At 52.1% G+C, this 18,188-nt stretch overlaps 6 protein-coding genes across 6 annotated transcripts; 4 read left to right on the forward strand and 2 right to left on the reverse strand.

Moving 5' to 3' along the window:
• Nucleotides 1-3,185: 3,185 nt before the first annotated feature.
• J4E83_006052 (uncharacterized protein) lies at nt 3,186-3,395 on the reverse strand (the record flags this gene model as incomplete). Its single annotated transcript, XM_049332967.1, has 1 exon — nt 3,186-3,395. One exon carries the CDS (start codon nt 3,393-3,395, stop codon nt 3,186-3,188), a length of 210 nt encoding a protein of 69 aa, XP_049187657.1.
• Nucleotides 3,396-3,990: 595 nt separating this feature from the next.
• J4E83_006053 (uncharacterized protein) lies at nt 3,991-5,047 on the forward strand (the record flags this gene model as incomplete). Its single annotated transcript, XM_049332968.1, has 2 exons — nt 3,991-4,117; nt 4,173-5,047. The coding sequence occupies 2 exons, from the start codon at nt 3,991-3,993 to the stop codon at nt 5,045-5,047; spliced, it is 1,002 nt and encodes a 333-aa protein (XP_049187658.1).
• A 209-nt stretch (nt 5,048-5,256) lies between these two features.
• On the reverse strand, nt 5,257-6,816 carry J4E83_006054 (uncharacterized protein; the record flags this gene model as incomplete). Its single annotated transcript, XM_049332969.1, has 5 exons — nt 5,257-5,449; nt 5,512-6,471; nt 6,543-6,548; nt 6,601-6,705; nt 6,758-6,816. 5 exons carry the CDS (start codon nt 6,814-6,816, stop codon nt 5,257-5,259), a joined length of 1,323 nt encoding a protein of 440 aa, XP_049187659.1.
• Nucleotides 6,817-7,066: 250 nt separating this feature from the next.
• On the forward strand, nt 7,067-10,067 carry J4E83_006055 (uncharacterized protein; the record flags this gene model as incomplete). Its single annotated transcript, XM_049332970.1, has 4 exons — nt 7,067-7,850; nt 7,899-8,249; nt 8,299-8,385; nt 8,434-10,067. 4 exons carry the CDS (start codon nt 7,067-7,069, stop codon nt 10,065-10,067), a joined length of 2,856 nt encoding a protein of 951 aa, XP_049187660.1.
• Nucleotides 10,068-10,949: 882 nt separating this feature from the next.
• J4E83_006056 (uncharacterized protein) lies at nt 10,950-12,713 on the forward strand (the record flags this gene model as incomplete). Its single annotated transcript, XM_049332971.1, has 3 exons — nt 10,950-11,262; nt 11,310-11,480; nt 11,530-12,713. 3 exons carry the CDS (start codon nt 10,950-10,952, stop codon nt 12,711-12,713), a joined length of 1,668 nt encoding a protein of 555 aa, XP_049187661.1.
• Nucleotides 12,714-15,891: 3,178 nt separating this feature from the next.
• On the forward strand, nt 15,892-16,460 carry J4E83_006057 (uncharacterized protein; the record flags this gene model as incomplete). Its single annotated transcript, XM_049332972.1, has 2 exons — nt 15,892-16,363; nt 16,423-16,460. The coding sequence occupies 2 exons, from the start codon at nt 15,892-15,894 to the stop codon at nt 16,458-16,460; spliced, it is 510 nt and encodes a 169-aa protein (XP_049187662.1).
• Between the last annotated feature and the right edge of the window lie 1,728 nt (nt 16,461-18,188).

Consider the following 18,188-nt stretch of genomic DNA (forward strand, 5'->3'; position numbering starts at 1 on the left):
ATGAGAGCCTCGATCGTAAGCTGCACCAACCAGGCTCCGGTGAGCACTGGGTGGCGTAGTCAGCTCTGCAACGTCCGGCGGTTTCGAGCACTCTTTCCCGCGTTAGCGCCGCTTGGTGGGGTTCCCCAACAAACGCGTGCCGACGCGTAAAAACTTCTCGTTGTTTTGATCGGGTCACGATACTGACTCGATTAGGACAGGCTTCGTCATTGTGATGCTGCGCCGCTGACTTGCTTGTGGACACGAGTTTGTGTTGTCCGAACGTTGGATGAGGTCTGTCCACGGGTGGCAGGTCGGCACGTGTCCTGACCCTGTCTACCTAGGTAGGTATGACGCACGAACCGACCAACCCAACTCGTTCCCAAACCATCTATGGATGTCTCAAGTATAGCATTCTCTCGCAGTGACCTGCTCTTGATGCACCCTCATCGCGCGATGATTTCTGGCCTTTTCGACTGGCTTGTGGGAAGGGCGCTATGCCTCAGAAACAGTGTGGTCCGTCTGAGGTAGCGAGACGGAGAACGCGCATTAGCCCTGCACTGTGCCTGCAGAAGCCCCTTCGCCTTCTTAGGCATCGTTCGGGCTGGAGACGCACAAAACTCTGATTGGCGGACATTTCAGCAGACTTCTTCTTGGTACATGTTGGCCCGTACTCACGAACCACCGCTTGAAAGGCAAGATGAACCCGAGCCGCTGTCGTCGTTCGTGCCGTTGGATTCGTGGGGAAGTGAGGAGCTGGAGCAAGTTCAAACGGTTCGGTCGTCTTGGTTCCGCCACTCTATATGTGCCTAGGCTCATGAAACCCGCGTGGGAGTATCTATCCCAACATACTAATCATTAGCCTTCTGCCCTGCAAGGAGACCGTCGTCGCCCGAAGTCACCAACTGCCTGGTTCAGACTACTCTGTCTCGTATAACCCAAAGACCTGGCTTGCCACGTCTGATCTACCGCGAGCTACTCATCCCATGGTTCTGCAGTACGCTAAAAGACGCTACAATCACTTCACACCATCCGCAGCCTGCACGAGCGACTACCTGCGACCCAAATAGAACCCGAAGAACGCCTCGTTTGTGGGTCAGTATGCGTAGAGGCGGTAAACCGTCGCGATTGGGGAGCTGGTCCGAACTAGAACGTCACAATCCTTCGAAGCATCTGAGAGTAGTCGGCCCGTAGTTAGATCAGTACATGTGTCTCGGCCCTGGACATATTGTGACTACACGTCTACACTTCGGTAGGTTACATAACAAGACGCCCTTGAACTGCGTACTCTGATACTCGTATCACGGCCTGCCAGGCCTGCGGCTGATGTCTCAGAATCACTCGGCAGGCGGAGTAATCGTTCTCCGCATGAATCAAGGAACGTACCCTGAGAGCGGCAGCCTTACCAGCCGTGTTTCCAAGCACTCGATGCCAGCATGCAAAGGATAAAATATGATTGGCATCCGTTAGGCGTTATCGATGTCCGCACACAACTGTGATAACCTTCCCACCTCATACAAGGGAAAACCTGAACACCCTAGAGCCTACGTTGACGTACCGCTACCTACTTTGCATGTTTTTATCCTGATGTAGGCTCCAGGGTGTTCAGCTTTTCTCTTGTATGAGGTGTTCCGGAAAAGGCATATCAACAGGCGACTACTATGACCCAGGAACAAGACGGCATTGAGCCGTCGATATCTCATCTCGATAATACGATCAGCTCGCCATAAGTACGCCATACCTCCAAGCGACGCACGAACCCATGTTTACTATGCATTACCTCCAGCCCTATAAGCTCGCGTCGATGAACCCGTCAAGCCTTATCGCCATATGCGATCCTTTATACCTAGGTAGACAGCAATCCATCGACATACTAGCTAAATCTATGAGTGAGATGTAGGTCATCCCGCTTCTCCCTCCACATTACGACCCTTCGAACTTGGACCCCAAGAAGCCGTCTTGCAATGCAACCCTCGATGTGGTGGCGGGTATGGCGTTTATCAACGGGCGTGGCTGTCGTTTTGGGATCGATGTCCGGCCGGGGATGTTGGGACTTCGAGCCACGAGCCGCATTGCCGTCGCTTATGCTTACGATGTAGTTATAATGAACGTATGCTATTGCTTGACAACTACATGATGGCTTTGGGAACGTAATCATCTGGCATTCAGCTATCAGTAACTGGGATAGGTCCAGCAGTGGCGAGTGGCAGAGGTTTACTCGACATTTTAGTACGTAAAATGCTGCTGGCGTCAGATCCTTCGTACCATCCACCTACGCTACCAATTCCTTGGGTGAGCGCATCCACGGGAAGTTCACTAGGATGAGAAGCCAATCGATAGAAAAGTATCAGGGTGTGGAAATATCGGTGTGCTGAAGTGACCTCCCGTGCTGCCGAAAAAGCAAGTCTTGGCCCACTGTAAGGGTCTCGACGTTCCGGGACGGCACGCCTCGTTGATGCTATTGGTAATTTTGACGCTGCCGGATGTCATTGGGTCCCTCGGAGCATTTTCGAGAGGAAAAGCAAGAGTGCCCTGTGATCTAGCTCGTGTGAGAACGTCGACCTTTTATCGAGTACGACGACCTTTGGTAATGCCAATCGTGTGGTTATTGTCACTGGCATTCTGCAATGGCAAACTTCGCAAGATTTTGCAAAAAAGGTTACATCTACATTCATCAACAGATATGAAAAGTAGGTAACATTGTGTACATTGCGTTCCCTCTGACACCTACAAACCCCCAAGAAGCAAACGACGCTTTAGAGCTTTTTGATCTGCTTTACATCGACTACAGTGCGAAATCTACCACCTCGTTTATCAAGTACATCCAAATATACAAAGAGAACGGTTTTCAGACTCATACATAGCCCAACGTTTCTCCAGTTCCCCAGATTCTTGTCACATTGACTCGGACATGCGTGGGCAGCTTGCCACTTGTGAGAAGGCATACATTGCAGTCGCTTCCAGGAAATTCCAGCATACCAATCGATGGCCGTAAAGCAAAGCCTTAAATATTTGCCAAAACGAGCCACGGAGAGATTCCAAAAGTGTGGTGATACAAGATGAAGCCAGAAGAGTCGTTACTCGCAAACAGATCGGATGCGAACACGCTGCATTTCTAGCGTCGAACAGAACCAGAAGTCGGAAGTAAAGGAGGAGAATGGGTCGTGGAGACGTCGATGGTCGTTAGATAGAGCGGGCAGGGTTCTTCAGTAGCCCTTTCCAGTCCCACCCATGATACGGTCCTTGGTAGACTTCTGCTTGGACTCCTTGGGCTTGTATACGGCATTGGATTCATTCGCAGCGATCTCAGCTTCGAGCTTCTGCTGAGCCTCGTGGAGTTTGCGTTGGCGACTAGCCTCCCACTGCTCAATATCCGCCTGGGTGAGTGTGATGGTGGTGGGTGTGCGTCGGAGCATAGCGATGATGTTGGGTCGTGGGTTGAGAATGTGGGAAAATATGCGGATGCGCTGGAAGTAGCACGGAACAGATCCGTATAAAAGACTGTGTTTGAAGGACAGGCTGACGGAAGTGGTGATGTGTGTTTGTTGTTGATGTTACCCTGGTGTTGAGTGATGCGCCGTTGGGGCAGACTGCAGTTGAGGTGGGATGTAACAGTGTGATTTAAAAGAATGACTACAGTTTGTGTATAGAAGTTCAAAGGAGTGGCGACCGAAGAATCGGGTTGCAGGTGGTGTAGATGAGTTGCGATGAAAGGGTTGAGGATGTGGCGGAACTCGAGTAAATGATACGCGAACGCGACGGAAAACACGTGTTTCTCAAAACAAAGAGCGCTTTGACTAAGACCGGATGACTTGAGTCCAGTGAAAGCGACGAGGAACTGTCAAGGCGTAGTCTGTTGGCGGAGTGAAGAGCGGAGCACGTGGTGCGGAGGACCAGCGGGCAAGATCCCTGTCTGCCAAGACATCGCGATCTTGAACTTTTGGAGTTTGGAGTGACGGTGCCGAATGCAGCCATCCACACAGCATGGCCCAGCGACACATGTGCCCTTCAATGGGCGCCTTGAGGCGCTCATTAGCAGCAGACGTATCAACACTGCCCAAGTACTCAGCGAGGGCACTCCACAGCACCGCGAAGAGACTGGAAGAGCAACCCAGCGACGCAGCATCTCCAGCCCACCGTACGCCTTGAAGACGCTCAATGGCCCTGTCAAGTCAATGCTGATACATTTTCAGCGCCAAATACCCGCAAAGCCCGGCAAGCGACGGCTCTCAAGCAAATCACGTCGCTCCAAAACCGCCGCATCCAGCCCGGCGCACTCGCACGAGGCTCTTTCCCCAGCGGCCAAACGGCACGACGAAGTCCGGGCTCGCCTTCTCCTCAAGCCAACAAGGAAGGCTTCATCCCCGAAAACAAAGCCCCCGCCGATGCGCAGCCAGACGCGAACCCCCGCTTCGCCCGCAACACAGCGCGCCCAACGACGACCCGCGGCTCCACCCCACCCCAGGGCCAGATGGTCCGCGCCCCCTCTACCCTGCGTATAACCCGCGAAAAGGTTGATGGCCCTGCTCGCGGGCCTGGTGGTCCACGAGGACCCAACCTCCGTGGGCCCAATCTACGTGGCCGCGAAGGCGGTAGACCAGGACCAGGTGGAAAAGGCCGTGCTGGTGCGGCAGGTAACAAGGGCGCCGGAGGAGGCCCTAAGAAGCGCGAGAGGAAAGCCGGCGGCGACGAAAGGATGGGCACTAAGCTCGCCGACATCAGGCTTGGCGATACTGTCTCGGATAGCATGAAGCAGCAGCTCCTGCGCCTGCAAAGGAAGGAGTGGGATCGCGTGGCTTATGAGCCCAAGTACGCCAAGGGCAGTTTTGCGGCCAACGAGCTGATATACGCTGGACGGGAGCTGTTCAAGGGCGAGGCGCCACCAGTCAAGATTTGGGGACCTTTGGAGAGGAGGATTGGCGTTGTAGGCATGTTTGGAGCCGAGGCAACGCTGAAGGTCCGCAGGGTGCTTGATGGAGATGCGGAGCCGTTTGGGCAGGAGACACTTGAGGAGGAAGGACCAATCGAGGTCAGTGGTGCAGAGAAGAAGCAGGCTGTTGTACAATAAAGGGCCATGGATATCTGTATTGTAGCTGTACATCTACGGACACCAAAAATACATGATAGCATACCATGCGATTGTCATTTTCGTGGCATGGCATCGATTTACATGTTGTGCAGCATATTTACGTTGCTCTGACGGGCGTGATGTGTCTCGCAGGATCATTCCGCCGGCTTCCCCCTATCAGGTAACTCAATGCGACTGGGTCCCGATACCTACTTGGATGCCCATACGACCTTGTACTTGAACTGGGTGGGGAAGCTCCTGTCCGTGATGAGCAGCTCCTCTCCCTCTTCCACCAGGTCGACCATCTTCTTCTCTAAATTGGGTCGGGTCTGTTCTTCGAGACCTGCGAGCTGCATGTAGAGTGACTTCTCGCCTGTACGAATGGAAGGCTTCTTGAGTTGACTGGGTAGGTCAGTATACTGTAGACAGAGTTGGGAATATGAGATCAGGACTGGGGTACATACGCTTCTGGTCGCTCTGCCAGTCCCTCAATGAACTCCTGCAGCGTGATACCGGGAAGAATTTGGAGAGGACGAGCAATGTTACCAGCGCCACAGACGGGACAGTCATCTTTCTTCTGGTGCTCAAATGTATATGTGTAGACGGAGTCATCGCCAGTATACATCATGTAGTTGTCTGTACCGGGGAAACCCATGAAAGGAGCCGTGTTTGTCGCCACCTTAAACGCTTCGTTGCAGCAACTGGCTGCTACAATAGCGTTCGTACTCGCGATGGCCGGAATAATGTTCTTAACAACACCTTGCGTCATGCTGTAAGTAACACCTTCGATGTTGAACTCTCTGGCACGAGCGGAAGCCTTGTTGAAAAGCCAGGTGATGTGCTCCGGGTCGTCGGTGTCGAGAGTTATATCTTTGCGCTCCTCGTCCCAGGCAATGATATGCGCCCATTCGATACAATGTTGCGGTTGACGTGGAATAGTAGCAAGTGTGCAAAGAGGGACTGCCGCGCGAGGAGCGTGCATATCCAGTTGGCACTCGATGCATGAGGTCATGGTTGGGAAGATGACACGTGCTTGGCCCTTGAAACCCTCTGTTCCTCCGTCGATTAACGGCTTCATCGAGTCCGGGTCATTCTCATCCACCATTCCTACGAGAGTTGCGTTGATCCATCGTCTCGCTTCGATAGAATCCAGGCCGCATACGATTAGTCCGAATTGCATGTAGTAGCTCTCGTCCTTGTCCTGGATTTTGCCACAGTAGGGAGTGATTTTGACGCCTTTGACACGCTTCTCGACGAAAGCGGCAGCTGTTTCGGCCTTATATTTTCCTACATCCGAGGCGCGGAATAGGAATTGTCGGTTCAGGTTACTGACGTCAATGGTATCCATATCGATAACGTGAATGTCTTTGAATCCTGACAGGGCAAGATTCTTGAGGATTTCGCAACCTAGACCACCAGCTCCGCTAAAAATGAGTTAGTAAAGGTGCGACATGAGAGGCGGTCGTGCATTGCCATCGTATTGATGCAAACGTACATCACACTGCATATGGTTAGCTATGACTTCTTGCGCTGCGGAAACGTGATTTTCCTACAGAACTTTGAGATTACTCAGATACTCGATAACTTGTTCGCCGGCCATGAAAGCTTCATCATCTGTGAATGGGCCCTTGCGAGTAAGGAAGTTGTCCAGGTACTTCCTATTGCATGCTATCAGTCAAGAGCTATGACCTTTCTCATTATCCAGCTTACCATCTCGGTCGCGGGCTGCTTGTCGATGCCGCACTCATGTTGTCGATGCTGACAGCCATCCTGTAGAAATGTGTGGAGAATAATTGTTGGCAGAGTCAAGGGCAGCAAACGGTGGTTGTAGGCATCAGAGCGTAGACGGTCTGCCAAGGCGCTAGTATGTGGGCCCTCGCATGGGGAAGGAAACACCGATTGGGTAAGGTCCACTGAGCGTCTGCCTTTCGCATTGATCACGAACAGAGCAGGAACAACGACTCGCATTTCCGTTGGATTGGTGTGGGTATACACGCCTGAATACCTGTTCTAAACGCCATGGCCGACTTTCTCACGGCCGTATCCACCAGGAAAGTCAAAAAGGAAGAACCTCTCATTCAGCAAGTCAAGAGCTTGAGCATACAAGAAGATGTAGTTTCCATCAACTCCACAGAATCAGCCCTCCAGGCACTCAAGAACCAACCCAGCCGCAACACCCTCAATGCCGTTTTGAGCTATCTTACTACAGAAGGGTTCAGCCTCCTACTACCAGAACCACTCAACGCAAGCATCGCGCATCAACTCATCAACGACACCATTCCGAACTACTGGAGAACGATCAAGAACGCCGATGAAGTTTCGAAGCTCCAAAAGATACTCCGAAACCCAACATGTCTTGGACATCTTAACACGAGGCTTCGTTCGCTTGTTCAGGACAGTCACCAAAAGAAGGCACCCGGTGAAGCGAGAAACACATCTGAGCACATTGCGGATGCACTCCAAGTCTTAAGTCTGGTATTAAGCCGCGATGAAACATCCCATCTCGTGTTGCAAGACGTTTTAGCGTTTGGGAAAACCCCAACACAAAGAAAACTCATCTGGAGAGAGTACATCACGCAGGTCGCCTCCGGTCGACTACTATCAATGGCAGCGGAGGCTGAAGATGTGCTCAAGAAGAGTGATGAGGCCCATCAAGACGCAAACTGGGTCGCGGATGGCAAGCAGTATGCAGCGTGGCTGGGACGCAACATCGCCGTCTCGCTGGAGCGCAACTCAAATAACGAGGAGTATCTTGCCGCCATTGTTGAGTTATGTTCGAAATCGCTAGGATTGGGTTACACCGGTACGTTAAAACTCTGTCGAGGTCTGTTGCTACATTCTGACAATACAGATCATATCGTGAGCGCCCTTGTTTTGACATTGATTGGTAGCGGGGCCATTGAGCGCCTGACCAATCTTTTGTCCCAAATGAAAACGTTCGAGCAACGGAAGTATCTCAACGCTGTAGTCGCATTCGTGGCCAAGAACTATTTTCCTACGGAAACTATTAGTAAAGACGACGCCCCTGTTGCAACCTCTGTCACCATATCATCTGCCGCCGCTCTCTTTCACATGCTCATCAAGGACAATGAAGTCCTAACAGAGCAGCTCGTGACATCACTTACGCGGTCAACGGTTCCTGCGCTTAATGACTCGCTATCAGCCAGGCGGAGTGTTCTGGCTGCTTTGGCCAAAGACGAGGGTCCGTGATCATCATACGCTCATTGATAGTCAAGACTGACAATGTTTAGAGAAGCTATATACTCTCCTCGAGGGTCTTATAAAGATGTTTGGCGATTCAGTATACATCAGGCACACGCCTGTGCTACAGCAAGAAGGTATTCCGTATTTACACTCTATCGCTATACCTCACTAATCTACTCTAGCTCTTTCACAGACCTTAGCCATATGCAGTGGCTATGTAAAGCGTTCCCAGCCCATGTTTCTCACCATGATGGCAAAGTCAACCCATTACGTCAATGGCATGTCAAATCGCATAGGAGCGGCATCTACCAGGGCTCGCTTTCTAGGCATCGCAGTTGGTGTTGCTATCTCGAAGATGGTGGACAAACCAGAACTTCAGCTTAAATTCGAGTTGGAGGGTAGTGAGGCAGAAGAAGCAAGCTGGTATCAACGCCTTACTGAAGTCGACGATAAGATTGGAGAAGTCACGAATCTTGCGACTAAACAGGATACCGTGGCGAAAACGAAGAGAATCCATTCAAAGCCCAAGCCGCCTCCCAAAGTATCCAAAGCTTCTGGAATTATCGAGATACAAGGCCCAAGGGTTGTGGAAGTCTTGTCCGACTCGGAGGATGAGGATGCAGATCTGATGGTGTACGAAAAGCCAGACTCCGATCCAGAAGACGATACAGACGACGCAACGGCTATAAATCGTAACAAGCCCACCGCGCCGGTCTACATCCGAGACCTGATAGCAGGGCTGCGTGATCAAGAAAACTACGATCGCCACGAACTCGCCTTAGCCACAGCAGCATCATTGATTCGCCGAAAAGCGAACTTTGGTACTGAAGTCATCGATCATCTCGAAGAACTAGCCACCTTACTTACGGGATTGCAAGACAACTCGGAGCTTGAAGGTTTCGCGCAGCAACGGCAACAAGCCTTGATTGCTGTTCTTCTCGCGAAACCGGCGCAGATGGCACAATGGTTCGCTCGATCTTTCTTCTCGGGTGATTACAGTCTACAGCAACGCATCGCCATGCTCACGACTCTCGGCCTCGGGGCGCGTGAGTTGGCGGGCATGAAGGACACGTCGACCGACGATTTGGTGCCTGCAAAGCCGGATTTTCCTAGCAAACAGCTTCCGCCACACCTTCACAAGATGTACGCCGAGGAGAACAAGGCGCCTACAGTAGCTAAGATCTCAAGCAGCATGGTGCGTGAGATGCTATCGCCTATGGCTAGTCAAGCAGCCGATCAGCTCAGTGGCCCCAACATCCTCAAAGTCCGAACATTCTCTTCGCGCATGGAAGTCGAAAACAAGCGACATAAGCCCATACCTAACGCGCTTGCGCAAATTGTGGCAGATAACTTCTTCTTCCCACTCACGGGCCGTTGGTGGCTGCAGATCCGCGCGAATAGCGACTCGATATATGCGTCTACTCACCTTCTCCCACCCTTTCTGCAGACTCTGTCGTTGTTGATCAACGCGTCGGGCCCAAATACGCTCGCGTTGCCGCAGATGACGCGCGAGTATTGGGATCTGCTACTGTCGGTGCGCGGGCTGGCGAGTAAGGACAAGAATATCCTGAACGCGGTTTTATTCGGCTTTCTGATGTTGTTGGAGACGAACGAGAACAAGGAGCGAGTGGCTACGGAGCAAGGCAAGGAGCTTATGGAGACGCAGGCATGGGTGAGGATGGTATTCGAGGGTCTAGGGGCGGGGAGCGAGGAGGACGAGAGGGTGCGCGTGTTGGCTGCTGGCGTGGTGGTTCGTTGCCAGGAGGTGATTGAAAAATATCAGAGGAGGCTGGCGGGCGAACTGATGAATTATTAGCGCGTGGGTAAAGATGGTCAAATGCTAGCTGTGAGCTGCGATTCTGAGCGACCGACGAGGTGAAACCTGAAAATTACAAAATTTCAGCCAGACTGCTACCTGGGCTCAGGATGGTGACCGAACGTTATATACACGTAGGGTAGAAAGATACATCGTCTTGGGAACTTTTGACTTGACGCGATACAATACCGTGTATGCAGTAAAGCGATGCGAAATTCTTCTTCCTCAAGACACTGCGTAAAGCAGTATGATCGATGAAAAAGCAACACAGATGTGTGACCAGCAAAAATTGCCCCGCCGAGATTCCCGAAGGAAGCTCGTGAGAGCCCAGTACCGCGTTGTGCAATGCAGACCAGGCGCTCAGATTAACCCAATCTTTGAGCTGAGTAATCGCAAGAAGGTCTAAGGTTGTTAGCAGGTGTACTTCGTAAACATAGGGGGGTGGTTGGGGAATACGAACAAGTATTCAGAGCTTGGGAGGGACGGGGGCAGCGCAGTATAAGTAGCTAGATGGCCTTGGCACGCTAGAGGTCACGTGAAAGAGCACAGACGCTTCAAAGAGCTTTATGGACGCTTTATCCTCGCTTAACGGTTAGACTCCGGGCGCTGGGTGGGCCGCCGTCCGAGCTGTGAAGTTCTCTCACCTTGATCTTCTTCACTGCTTGTCATTGCATGCCATGACAGGCATGTTCCAGAGAAAAGTAAGTCCAGAGCTCTCATTTCATACACATCCTTTCCTATGATGATCCAAAACAACCTTAGAACCGTTGCGAATGACGCCCTCGGGCGGTTGACTTCACCATACCCTTTACTGAACCACTCTCTATTGCAACATGTTACGAAGCATTGTTAGCGACCTGTAGCTAACAAGACAAAGGAACCATGAGCCGCCCAGTCCTCAGCTTTCTCCGCCCATACCTTCACCAGGCTAGTCGCTCCGTTAAACCGGAACATGCTCGAGCGTACCTCGCTATTCAGCGGCGCTTTGCTCAGAGCCTAGCCGCCGATGCATACACCGGCCCGCATGACGTCGAGAAGCAGAAGCGCCTGGAGCATTTGGGCAAGGTAAAGCCGTTGGGCGATTACCACCCCAGGTTGGTTCACTCTGCGGATGCTCAGAACTTGTCGATACGCGACTTCAACGCCAAGTACGATGGCATCCAGGAGACGAAGGAGGACCTCGTGTCTGTGTTTGGTAGGGTGCACCACCCATGAGCATCAGTCTGGTTCTGACAATGTCAGGAAGGGTGCGCTCAGTGCGGCTGCTCGGCTCCAAGTTGATGTTCCTCGATATCGAACGCGACACCCAGCGATTGCAGGTCATGGTGGAGCTCAAGAAGCTCACGTCGCAAGATGACTTAGATGAGAGCTTCAAGAGTTTCAAGAAGGTCGCCAGAATTGGCGATTGGGTGTGTAAGTAGATAAATCATTTAGCTTCAGATCAGACTCTGATTCCGCATAGCTATCAAAGGCAACCCTACGAAGACATCTACTGGACAACTCTCTGTCCTTGCTCTTGATGTACCTCAAATCCTTGCGCCATGCCTTCACCACCTCCCAGAGAGGATTGACGATGCCGAGACACTTGCCCGACGACCCCACATCCACGCGCTCACGAGCGACGAGCCTGGCGATGTTCTTCGATTGCGAGCGCTGATCTACGACTACGTGCGCACATACTTTATACAAAGTGGGTTTCTGGAAGTGGAGACTCCCATGTTCGACGTCAACGCTGGAGGTGCCATTGCGCGACCCTTCGAGACTGTCGCAAATGAAGTGTCCAACACCCCTGTACGGCTTAGGATAGCACCTGAGCTCAATCTCAAGCGGCTGATTGTTGGAGGACAAGACAAGATCTTCGAGATCGGACGCGCCTTCAGAAACGAGGGTGTCGACAATACGCATAACCCAGAGTTCTCGACTTGCGAGTTCTACGAAGTTGGCGCGACACTACCCACTGTCGTCGCCAGGACAGAGCAACTGGTACATGGACTCCATACTGCGATCGAGTCGCTAAGGCCGACGTACTTCCCTACCCTAGCGGCGCCGGAAGACATCGACTTCGCACAGCCCTTCGCTCGGCTTCCCTTCATATCCACCATCGAGCAAGCCTGCAGTCGCAAGCTGCCTGATCTGTTAGCACCGAACGCTTCCAAGGAGCTGCTTCAGCTGTTTGACGACCTGGAACTCCCCGTTCCGCCCAACCCCACACTTCCACGTCTTCTCGACACTCTTGCTGAGATATACATCGAGCCGCTCTGCAAGAATCCCACTTTCATCACGCAGCATCCTGAAGCGCTCTCTCCACTCTCAAAGTCGTATCTTGACGAGGCTACTGGACAACGCGTTGCATCTCGCGTGGAACTGTTTATCCATGGCCGCGAATACGTCAACGCATACGAAGAGGAAAATTCTCCGTTTGAACAGCGTCGCAAGTTCATGCAGCAGCGTGGTTTCCATCCTGACGGTGAAGGCGCTATTGACGAAAGTTATCTCGAGGCGCTGGAGTGGGGTATGCCTCCCACTGGTGGCTGGGGTTGTGGGTTGGATAGGTTGGTGATGCTGTTCGCCAGTAAGAAGAGGATAGCAGACGTGCTGCCTTTCGGTACATTGCGAAACGTTGTTAGCATTTCCAAGACGAAGTGAAGTGCTTCGCTCTTCAATAGAGGAACCATTCGTGCAGCTCTCTCCCACCACTGAGATGACAGGAACCGTGACGCTTGCCGCCTGCCGCTTACATTCTGCTATGCTCTTCTTGGTACACTGTGCAAAGTGATGTGAATCTGTATCAGTACATTGCAATGTATTTGATATAATGTTGCTCTTTTGATGCAAGACGAATCGTCCAGCTTCGCAGTTTTGGGGCCTGGTACGCTTAGACCCGAACATAGGGCACACGCCCACCCACGCGTACCCACAATCGCACATCGTCCCCCGCTACTCAATGATGCAGTGGATGCAGGAAACACCCAAGGGTCGTGTCGTTTTGCTCCATCGTTACAGTGGATGAGGGACGCCCTCAAGTATAGCCAGCCGCCGTCAGCATGGCTTGAGGCGTTGTTTCAGGCGCCCAGCAGCCCGCGGCTGCAGTCAACAGGCACCCGCTCCTTCACACGCTCGCCCTTTCCGCTTGCATCACAAACATCGCGTAGTCTGCTTCTTACTAAGACATACTCTGTTTCTGTCGATCATTCTCATTGAGATCTTCCCCAAAGGTTCCCGTTTTCTGGGGTAATGCGCGTTGCGCATAGCGCGTACTGTACAACAACGCCCCGTGTTGATTAACATGTTTTGGGATGGGGCGAAATCTTGCAGATCTTCCTATACTTGAAGACGTCAGCCCTACTCCCTACTGCGCTGCTCATCCCAAGACGTCAGCTTAGCAGGAAATACCATGTCGTCGCCGATTCCTAATCCCCAGTGGCAGGGCTGGGAGACACATCGGCGCGAGCAGTCGCCGCCGCAACAGCCAGCGTACCCATACAACCGATACTCGCAGGCCTCTTCGCCCAACCACTCATACTATGGACATTATGCACCTGCCCCAGGATCATATATACAACCACACTACAGCGAAAATGCGCCAGTACCTTTTATCGCAGAGCTACCAGCGCCTTTGCCTCCAGCTCCACCAACTACGACGTCTGAGGAGCAGTTGAAGCAAGATGAGCTGCTCGCGCATAAGATGCAGCATTTGGAGGTGGAAGGGGTTCGAAAGAGATCGCTTAGTGCAGTAAGCCAACATGAACGCCCTGCCAGTATGATGCCGCCCAGCTCCCTGCGTCTGTCACCACTCCTACATCAACAGCGATCGGCGCAAGCTTTGCGGTTACATTCAAAAAGCGTTTCATCCTTCGTCGACCAGAGACCAGTAAGCATGGCGCCAGTGACCACCCAGCTTGCGCCTCTACCTCTGGCTCATCAACGCTCTGCACAATCGCTTCGACCTCATTCGAGAAGTGTCGGAGCGGCCGCCGGACCATGGAGTCCTGGATCGTTCGAACAAGCGCGAGATCCAAATCTATTCAGCACCTTACCAGAAGTGGTAATAGAGCAGCATCCGGATAAAGATCTCGAGTCACCGCTTGAGAATTTACCAATTCCAGTCTTGCTGGATCAACAGCCCACGGAACGGCTACAACAGCCTATTAGACGCCCATCAGTCGCACTAGAATCAATGTCGTTGCCAGGGTATCTCGAGCAGTACCGCCAAGCACCGTATCCGCCTCAGTGGAACCTTCCACCCGTTGTTTCTACACTGCATGCTTACCAGGAAAGCAAACGGTCATCCGGGTCCAGCTGGCTGGACACGCCAGAGTCGTGTGCATGGCGAACAATACGCCCCTCTGAACATGCACGTAATCCTGTCCCACCGGCGTTTACATTCAAATTCAAAAGCACGACTGGCAGCTTCCGTAGTCCCAAATTCTCGTGGACAATGACATGCCCCGAGGAGCCGACAGAGTCAGGAAAGAAGGTACCGAAATCACAGCAGACCGCATGGTCTTACGAATTAAAGCTGGACCCCAGGACGAATCTACGAAAGTCGGAAGTTTTACTCCAAGGTGGCCCAAACGCAAGATCCATTCTGACAACTTACGTGCATGCGCTCAATTACGACTCACTGCGCTTCATCGGTCCGGACGGACGTGCATATATGTGGGTTACAAGCACCAAGGTTTCCTCTATCCACGGTTCACGCTACGACACGCTGAGACATGCGCTCTTCGCCGCGATAGGGAACAATCCTGATCCGCTGTATGGTGGTATCGTGGCAGATCACTGCTTCTGGGATGGCCATGTCGATGCAAGCGGAGGTTATGCCCCTGATGAATCTGTCTACATACGTCAGACGACTGTGGACCCGGCACTTGTCGTAGCAACGTTACAAGTGATGAAAGAATGGGAAAAGCATACACTCAGACAAGAGAAAAGGAAGAACTACAAAGCCTTTTCTGCAGCTGAAGAAGAAGCCCGGAGATGTGAACTTGGAGCCTCCAGCTATTGGCAAACGTGAGAGGTCTTACAACACCAAGCGCGCAAAGTTGAGTCTAACTCATCAACACCTGGCATCAAATTGGTGGAGATTCGCTAAGAAGTTACCGCGACGCGTCAGTGTGGGAAGACTTTGCTAGCCGTATGCTTGGCTCCAGCCATGTTTTGCATTTGATCTGCGCTGGCGTGTAAATACCTCGTGCCGCTTGTTGAGCGTTGTGCGACTATGGCTGCCCCAAACTGGAAGCTGCACCAGGACGTGGAAGGACACACTAGCACTACCGTATCTACTCTACTACATGACAAGATAACCACAAACCCCGCTGGGGACGGTTCGAATGAGCGGCTCGATGCGCTCGTTCGTGTTGTTGTCTTTGCCGAGAGCTTCTATATCAAAATTGGCATTGCGGATGCGGAGCCCTCCGGCCGAAAGGCGACCGTCAAGGCTGGTTTTCGAGCATGAATATCGATTGCGCATCGAAATATGTTTAACTTGCTTGTATCCATACGTCGGTTTGTCGTCCGCACCAAGATAGCTAAGAGTTTCGCAAAACAATGTTGTAGTACTAATAACAACGACCCTGGTATTTCACACTGCACTTTTGAAGACTACACAACGTACATCCTCAACGGAAGTATACGAGATCCTCCTATGTCTACGTCTAGTCCTTTATCACTCTGAGACGCGAGAGTTTGCTCAGCCCCTGGACGCCATCAGCACCCTTGCGCCCAGATTACTATCCTGCAACTGATTCCGGTGATCAGTGAAAGCAGGAGCTCGAATTTAGTTCCGCGTCGATATCCTGTTGTATAAGTCAGATCCCATACTATGAGTTCTTCGGCTACGCCTCAAGATGTACGAGCCTCTGGTAGACGGCTAACTCCTCCTCGGTTCGAAGAATTTGAACTGCCTTCGACCTTTGAGTCACTTACACCTTTGCCTCGATTTTCCTCTGCATCCGTCATAGAGGAAACAGAGAATGGAAACGCCTACCTGGATGTCTTTGCAGAAGTTACCGACGCTGACGAAGTCTTTGCCGAGCAGTGGGAATCTGTAGCAACCGGGCAGTCTACAACGCCTCTGCTGAAGCGCATCGGTTCCTTCGATTTCGTTACAGGAGGAGTCAATGAGTCATCATCGATACCAAAGACCCGGACAATGTCGACTATCACTACATTGGAGCCAGTCGAAGAGGACAAGCAGCCGGCCTGCGCTTCTTTCTGCAGGGCTCCTGCGTATGTGGAGCTGCTCTTCGATGCAGAGACTCCTTATGCCAGCGACGAAGATCTAGCCAACCGCAGTATGTTTACTACTGGCTCTTTACTTGAGATAGCGACGTATCCGCTGATACATCGTCAGGAACGTTTGCTGGCTCCAGATCTGCTCGATACCAGTGATCTAAAACTTCAACCGTCCCTGGCGATGCATGAACTACACGATGATGGATCACTTGCGTTGGACCCCGACGCCGCCCCGGTTTTTCCAGAAGATCGATATACCACTCCTGAGCTCACATGTAGCCGTCCAGGTCGGTCTTTGACACACCCATCCCTGTCGGCCACGGAGGGAGACGTAGCTACTCAGGAGCGCTGGCAACTCGAGCACGACCCCGTCCTCCGATATGCTACTAATGATCTATTTCTTCCGGGACGAGATTCTCTTCGTAACATCACCACCTGCTCTTTAATTGTCGAATACGACCGCGATATCGAAGACCTCTATCGCGCAACTGCTTGCTTCCTTGGCGATTGCCATGATGGCGAGTGTACCTGTTTAGACAACAAGAGAGGTACTCGCTGTGTGCCAGGAGAAAATTTCGTTCTCGCTGACAAGTATGATGACTTCGATCTATCGTTGAGGTATCCCACGGCAAAAGACATTTTTGAGCTCATAGACGAGCTTGTTGATGTGGACATGTTCGACATGGAAGAAGGCTCTGGAAACAGCACGAAAGAATCACAGGTCCTTCTAGACACTTCCTTTACCACTTCACCAGATATGGACGCCTCTGTCGCATGCGGCCCGCTGCTGTACTCACCCACTTTGGACGATGTCTCAGATTTCTGTGACAGCGACGATGTCTCAGAGACATCGGAGACAAACGACAAACCAGGTTTGTCACCACCTCGGTACTCTGAAATAGCATATGTCGATGCTGAAACGCACAAATGCGTCGCGTATACCGCTTTGAACCAATTATTATCGATGCAAGAAGACCGACCGCGTCCGGTGATTCACCGAGACATCCCCAGTGATGAGGATTACGACTCAGCTGAGCTGAAGGAACACAGCTGTCTCAATCTAGAAGATCAAGGCCGCAAGTCCCGGCTATCGCTACGAGATGACCCTTGTCCGAGCAGATTCTGGTCTGACTTCACATCAGGTATTGGCCAACCACCAGCACCGCCACAGCCCAATCTTCAAAGCCAATCAGCTGTGCGCCAACAGTGTCTACCGTTTGGGCTGTACTCCAGCAATGTGTCTCACCGCCAACGTCGCTTTCCACGGCTGACACTTGCTACTCAGCTCGTGCCTGCATCTGAGCCTTTGTCCACGGTCGACGAGGAACAGCTGTCTTGGCCCAGCCCGTCTTCCTCAGAGGACTCTATCGGCTTTGCTGATTACCGGAGGTTTGCGAAACCCCTTGAGGAGCGCCAACAAGGGTTCTCAGATGACGAAGACGAAGAAGGAGGGACCTACGTTGAACATGGCTTAGAGGCGCCAACGATGCCGAGCTTACCTCCACACCTGACATGCGAGGATATGTTCACTGATGTTGTTTGGGACAGCGCACCCGATCTCACACTCACTCAGCCTCATTGCGAACCACATGCAGCAGCTACAATAACGTCGCGTATACCTTCAGCCCCACTTCTCGAAGCGTTCGAGACTGAAGTTCATAATCGTCTCACGTTCATCTTCAGCTGCATGAACGATGGACGCTATGATGAGCTCCCAGTTTTGTGCAATGACCTTCACTGGACCTTGTGCGCTCTCGCGCATGATTATCCAGCTATGGCAGTATTGGACAGCCTAGGAGCAGCTGTAGAGATCCTAGCTGAGCGGATAATAGCCTCGACGCCTGCTTCGTAACTTGACGCCCTAGAGCGTACGTTGACCTTAGA

The sequence above is a fragment of the Alternaria metachromatica genome (assembly GCF_023757995.1).
Source record: "Alternaria metachromatica strain BMP 0045 chromosome Unknown scaffold_13, whole genome shotgun sequence".
NCBI lineage: Eukaryota > Fungi > Ascomycota > Dothideomycetes > Pleosporales > Pleosporaceae > Alternaria > Alternaria metachromatica.